At 34.5% G+C, this 7,110-nt stretch overlaps 1 protein-coding gene across 1 annotated transcript; it reads right to left on the bottom strand.

Annotated features, from left to right (window-relative positions):
* Positions 1–981: 981 nt before the first annotated feature.
* LOC107844994 (probable pectinesterase/pectinesterase inhibitor 42) lies at positions 982–1,652 on the bottom strand. The gene is made up of 2 exons (XM_047397746.1): positions 1,514–1,652; positions 982–1,434 (listed from the first exon to the last, which is right to left on the bottom strand). The coding sequence occupies exons 1-2, from the start codon at positions 1,640–1,642 to the stop codon at positions 982–984; spliced, it is 582 nt and encodes a 193-aa protein (XP_047253702.1). The 5' UTR covers positions 1,643–1,652.
* Positions 1,653–7,110: the final 5,458 nt, after the last annotated feature.

Raw genomic sequence — 7,110 nt, 5'->3', positions numbered from 1 at the left:
ATTTAATCGAGTGGTTGACGGGATAATAGGTTTTTATCAAAAGTGATAAATATGATGTTTTAAAAATCTCTAGGTTTGTTAATCTTTTACGTTGTTGTACCAATGAACGCCAAAACTTGACTTAAATAGAATTAATTGTAGAGTTTCTCTTTAATTAAGATAAAATTCTAATATTTTAATTAAGGTAAAGTTTTAATTCATTTAGAATGTTTAATTTTATAGAATTTTAATTTAATTAAATAATAATTGAAGGAAATATGTGAAAAGACAATTTTATCTATAGGGGAGTATTTTATCGAGGGTAAAAAGTTCAAATCTTCTTTCACATTTTTAATAGATTAAATATTTATATATATATATATATATATATATATATATATGCATTCTGGATCTTTAAAGACGGAATTACCAAATAATTCAATGTGAATTAGTGAAGGGAAAATTGGCAATTAGCGAAGGAAAACCTGTTGCGACGGGAAATTTTGTAACGCTCAAGGTTCTTTAATGAACGGATTGTAATTCGGTTGTCAAACTTTTAACCTCGCGACCTTTAGCGACTGGTGATTATCAAAACTATTCCGATTGTTATAGGCTTTTAACGACTGGATTGGGACATTAAACAAAGGGCTTGATACTGCATATTCCACCAAAAACAAAAAATCAAGAGATACAAAGATACCTCGTCCTTTGGTGTAGAAAACTTTAACAGCTAGATGAAGGATATTCAAAAGAACATTCACATGCCGTTTCGACTCAACATAAGCCCTGAAATAGAGTTATGTTGGAGTTTTTGTATGCATGATTTTCTAGTGATTTAATGGTTAGCTGGGCAATATAATGGCAATGTAATCATAAATTGCTTAAAGACGGAATTTCAAATCAAATTAGATAATTATATTCATTGAATAGACAAGTTTACATAACAAGATATGAAGTACTACAATCTGATAATTAGTAGGAACACATACTACTTAATGTTGTTCAGGATAAATCTAAGTAATGTGGAATATCAACGGAAATCCACTCATCCCCATTTATAAAATGTCTGACAGTGAAATTCGATGCTATGCTCTGATCAGTAGTGACATTTTCCCATGTCACACGTCCCTTTGTAACAGCACCTGGTCCTCTATACTTGTATTCAAGATAAAATGGGCGACGAACAACAGATTTATTTGTATCAATCCACTCAGTCCATCCTCTAGGATCTATCAAGTGGTTAATGTAACTTTCCATAACCACTGTCCAAGAGAATACTCCCCAGGGACGACCTAAATATGTGGTGATGTTGTCCATTTTCTCGAAATCTCGAATAGCTTTTATACTGCAATTTTGACGCACTAGTCCAGTTTGATCATCCTTAAGGTTTCTCTTTTGTGCCGTGCTTGTATTATACTGCTTGTCCAATGGAATGCGTGCTTCAATTAAACAGTTCTGAAATAGGGCTGTCACGTTGCCGCAAATAAAATCTATGGTGCCATAAATTTCAAAATCACGGTAGAACTGACGGTACCTTTTCGTATATAAGGTGTCTTGATACCCCTCGAATCGACATCTGTAGAACAAAGCCATAGCTGCTTCTCTGAAACTTTCTTGGTTCAGCATCATTCCTAAAGGTTGATATCTTGCACTGTGAAGCCATTCCCTTTTATCCCTACAAATTACGAAATAGACGCGTAAGAAAGATCACAGGAAAGTTGATAGCTTATCATTTATGTTATCGTTCTCTGCAGTCTGCATTAATTAAGATAATAATTTTCACTCATTAAAAGAATTAGTACTGCAGAAAGAAACATGAAATAGGCTGCCGCAGAATGAGCAAATTACAGAAAATGATATGGTGTCATTCAGTAGGTCAGCATAAAGAAAATGAGCTTTCTCCTTCCAGTATAAAACTATGCAAGTTTTAAACCCTCAATCAACTTTCATATAGCTGATAAAAAAGTTGAATAGTTGAGAGTAACAGTAGCTGTCTTACTCCATGTTTGAAATAGAGGATATGAGCGCAGGGTGTATAGCATGTCAGGATTTAAAACCCCATACAAAATCAAATTTTGGGCTCTCTTCTGAAGGGGTTAAGTCTTGAATAATCTAAAAGGAGAACACATAAAACAATATAATATCCTTGTATGTCCGACCTCATTTAAGTATCCAACATCAGCCTTAAAGATGAACATGGGACAGAACAATTTGCTCATTAACATGACCATCGATGTAACACTGATGCCATTCTATCATCTTTGTTTATCCTAAAATGGCTTAGCCAGGTTCCTCATCCCCTCCTTCTAAATATCTTATACTATACAAGAGTGCTACATAAACAAGAATCTAACCTAGCTATGCAAGCATCTATCCAATTGAGTGATAGAGTGAGCTAATTCATTTGAATAGTACATGAGAAAAAAGGGTGTAAAATGACACAGAATATGGAATTCTATGCTCCTCATGCTCAGTCCACAAAAGTAGACTCCTTCCACTGGCACAGACAAAGAAGTTAAGGACCTCTAACTAACCTTCCCCACCCCCCAAGCCCCCTTCTTTCAAAACACAAACAAGGAGCAACTCAGCACAATAGAACAGCATAGATATTCAAAAGCAAGAGCGATTGGGGTTGGTCGGATCCTTTTCAGCTTAAACTATGAAAATCACATCTATAGTCCAAGAGGTAACACCAGTCACCTTGATTGTGGGCTTCAAAGAGAGTTTAAAAGTATAGCTAATCCCCCAGAGAACATACTCTAATCTCGGAGTTGGAGATTTTCAGAAAGAATATAATTCATCAAAATCAGTGAAATCCATTTGTAGAACTCAAAATAAAAACTTCTTGCAAATATATATATATATATATATATATATATATATATATATCCAATAATTCTGTCAAATAACTGAAAATTTAACCTGCCTGAACACATAATGCACCTTAGACAGTAAACATAAAGCATCTCCTGTCTAAAGGGAAATCAACAATTTATATATGGTCATGTAAACACAATTTTGATGCATCGATCTTAGACAGTATACATAAAATATCTATTACCTATTTGAACTCTATAACCTTCCGATCATGTAAGTCCACCCCCAACTACACTAACATTATTCCAACTTCTAAGAACATAATACAAAGTCTAAAGATGAGGAACTCATATAAAACTTTTGACTCTATATATATAAGCGTGATTGCTCAAGCTAAATAGAAAAATCATAGTTGGGATTAACCCAACTTATAATAACCTTAATAGTTGAAATTGCACCACATAAACCACACATAAGGACATGAATAGCCTTCCAAGATTTCCAATAAAAAGGAATATGATAATATTCGGAGACAGTACACATATCAACTAGGTAATTAAACGAAGACAACATCTTGAGCATGAGCCAGTGGTTTGATCTTTTACATCATTTTCTTTTTACCTAACCAGAAAATACCAACAGACAATTGAAAAAAATAATATATTAGAACATATCAAATAGAATAAATAACTGCGAAGTTAAAAACTGATAATTAAAAGACAATTAGCAGACATACCAACTGTTGCAGTGTCAAAGGTCTTGTTACCGTCGGCGAAGCTTCTATTGCCCACTATTATCGTAGTGTCCATTCCTTCCCCAATAAGTACTTTGTTAGTCTTCTTTTTAGCAATTTGAATGTATTCTCGGTATCTGCCTTGTTTGATCTTGATATAGTATCGCTCAATACTATGATCCGGTGCTGCTTGTATTGCTTCAGCTATAGTCCGGAAATCTCCAAACCCATCTTGAGAAACAATTGCATTCGGTGTTTCTGTCGACTGGCTTTGACTGCATATAAAAAAGACAGATAAAAGAGCTATAGCAACAAACGACATTATACGTCACTAGTCGGAAGAGATTTTTAACAATAGTGATTTTGGTGTTATTAGGTTGAAAGTTTTGTGATTTTGTTGTTAGAAAATGTATGCGTGTTGCTTTGGTGAACTGAAATCACCATTATATAACCATCTGCTAGCCTATGCATCATTTCTAATTTGAGGACTTTTTTCGGAGGGAATATCAGCTTGTGAGTTTTATGAATTTAGCATTGGGGTCTCTATCAAGTCTCCATCAAGTCTCTATCAACTCTTTAACAGCTGAGCTTTTGCTTTGTGTCATGCAGATAGCATATTTAATATATATATACACACACATACATAAAGTAGAATTTTAATTTTTTATTCGCAGTGTAATTTTTTGATTCGAATTTCTAGTTGGATCCATCTATGTAACGAGGTGCGAAATTAATGTGACTTTCACTTTCAGCCCAACACCACCTACATGCACTTTATGCACCATCGATAAATTAATCTACCAAATACATCTTCTTTTATCTTGAGCTTTTGCTTATTACTCCTTCCGTATCAGCTTATGTCGCACCGTTTGACTTGTCACAAAGTTTATGAACATTTACAAGATTTTTGAAATTGCGGTTTAACATTATTTGACAATTTCGGTCACTAAAAATCATTTCACTAAGCAAAAAAAGAAAATTTTAAAGTTAAGTTGTTTACAATTATAGAAGGATGATATTCTTTTTGCGACGAACCAAAAAAAAAAGTTTGTCATAAATTGGATACAACAGAAATCATTTAACAAAAATGGTTCTTGTGGAAGCGAGGACTGCTTGGTGCGCCATAGGAACACCAAAATGGAATTGGGATTGGACACGTTATTGGTGAACATTTGTCTAGAAGTTATATTAGCCTTTAGCTAGCTGACCACGTATAAAATATCTGAGAATTTTTTTATGAGGAACTTTGTTTGCACGTCCAATAATCCTCTCCTTATTAAGTCCCAAAGGTGGATCACGAAGATTCATTGACTTACTTAGATACTAATTTTTGTGTCATTCACATCATCATAAGCATTGCCGCTAAAGGTCGTAGACTTTTTCTTGAATGGCAAAGACATTAGGTAAACCAACTCATTCACATTATTACATGGTAACAATATTAATTTGTACATCAAAAATTGATTCGAAGTAGCTTACGAGTGAATTCAGAGCATATCAGTTCATACACACACAATTTGTTACAGAGATGAAAATAGAAACTACTACATGATGATTGAATTAACTCCTAATTCATATACTACACTTCTATTTATATACACACTAGCACTAACCAACTGAATACAAAATATCTGATATGTACAGCTGTCAACATGTACAACTGTCAACTAACCTTCCACTAATTAGTTGTAACAACCTAACTAACAACTCAACTAACTGCTGATGACATGGAACTCAACCTCAAGTTAACTATCTGCAATATCTTTATTATACTCTCTAATAGCCCCCTTTAAGCTTGGTGATATGAAAATGTTCTTCATACCTAGCTTGGATATGAGATAGGCATGCTGATTCCTGCACAAGCCTTTGGTGAGAACATCAGATGGTTTTTTAGATGAGCGTAAGTAACGGATAACCACAAGAACAATCAAAACCTTTTCTTTAATAAAGTGGAAGTCAATGTCAATATGCTTGGTCCTTTCATGAAACATGGGATTAGCTGCAATTTGAATGGCAGCTTTGTTGTCACAATTCAAGGGAACAGGCAATGTTAAAGACACATACAGTGTGTTGAATAAACCAATGATCCATGTAATTTCTGCAACTGTGAAAGCAAGACTTCTGTACTCTGCTTCTGCGAAATTTCTTGAGATTGTAGACTGTTTTTTTGATTTCCATGAAAATAGAGAATTCTCATATTTAATCAAGTATCCAGTGACTGACCTTCTAGTGTTCACACAAGATCCCCAGTCTGCATCACAATAAGCTTCCAAAGAACCAGTAGGCTTTGTTGATAACAAAATTCCCATTCCTGGTGATTGCTTTACATACTTCACTACTCTGATTGCTGCATTTATATGGGATTCTTTTGTAGCCTGCATGAATTGACTTAAACTTTGAACTGCATAAGAGATGTCAGGTCTAGTCAACGTAAGATACAACAATCTCCCAATTAATCTTTGATATTCACCTAAATCAATCAAGGGAGGATCGGATTTGTTTCAAACTAAGACATCGAAATCATGAGTTGCAAGTTTCTGATTTATCTCTACTGGGGTAATACTTGATCTTGAACTTCCCAATCCCAAATTAGAAATAAGTTCTAAGGTATACTTTCTTTGATGCATTAAGATGCCTTCTGCACTTCTAGCAAATTCTATTTCCAAAAAAAACCTGAGATCTCCTAGGTCCTTGATCTTAAAATTGTTTTCTAGAACTAGCTTGGCTTCTGCAATTAACTCTGCGCTACTTCCTATCACCAGTAGATCATCCACATAGATTAAAATCACTACAATTCCATCTATGCTTTTCTTAGTTAAAAGAGAATTATCCAAAGGACTTTGCTGAAAACCTGCTGCAACCAAGTCATTAGTCAATTTAACATTCCACTGTGTAGAAGCTTTCTTAAGTCCATACAATGACTTAAGAAGCTTGCATACTTTCACCTCACTATTTTTGTCATGTTGAAAACCTTGTGGCAGCTGCATATATACTTCTTTTGTTAAATCTCCTTGCAAGAAAGCATTGTAAACATCTATTTGTTGGATGTTCCACCTTTTTGTTGCAGCAATAAACAAAACGTTCTTACGGTCACCATTTTAACAATAGGAGAGAATGTCTCTTGATAGTCCAATCCCCCCATCTGGTTATAACCCTTGGCTACTAACCTACCTTTACATCTTTCTATTTGTCCATCTTCCTTATGATTAATTTTATTCACCCATTTACACCCTATAGCTTTCTTTCCTGGTGGCAGAGTAACTAGCTCCCATGTGTGGTTATCTTCTAATACTTATGTCTCTTCTTTCATAGCTTGAACCCACCTGCTATTATACATAGCTTGATAGTATGTACTTGATTTGATTTCCATGGACGAGTTAGCAAGAAGACATTGATAAGATTTAGAGATATGACTATAGTTTATACCATCTAATATAGAATAGAGACAATTTGACTTGTTACCCTTAGTGGATATCACAAAGTCTTTCTACCAGAGTGGTGTTTTCCTTGTTCTGGTTGATCTTCTTCGAACAGGTTGTGAGGTTTCTTCCATATGAGTATCCACACCTACATCCACCCCT

The sequence above is a fragment of the Capsicum annuum genome, chromosome 10 (genome assembly GCF_002878395.1).
Source record: "Capsicum annuum cultivar UCD-10X-F1 chromosome 10, UCD10Xv1.1, whole genome shotgun sequence".
NCBI classification, from domain to species: domain Eukaryota; kingdom Viridiplantae; phylum Streptophyta; class Magnoliopsida; order Solanales; family Solanaceae; genus Capsicum; species Capsicum annuum.
This window is presented reverse-complemented; position numbering and strand designations above follow the sequence as displayed.

Coding starts and splice junctions, on each gene's coding strand:
- LOC107844994 (XM_047397746.1), bottom strand. CDS start 1,642: ATGGCTTCACAGTGCAAGATATCAACCTTTAGGAATGATGCTGAACCA. Junction 1,435..1,513: donor GACACCTTATATACGAAAAG/GTACCGTCAGTT, acceptor GCCCTATTTCAG/AACTGTTTAATTGAAGCACG.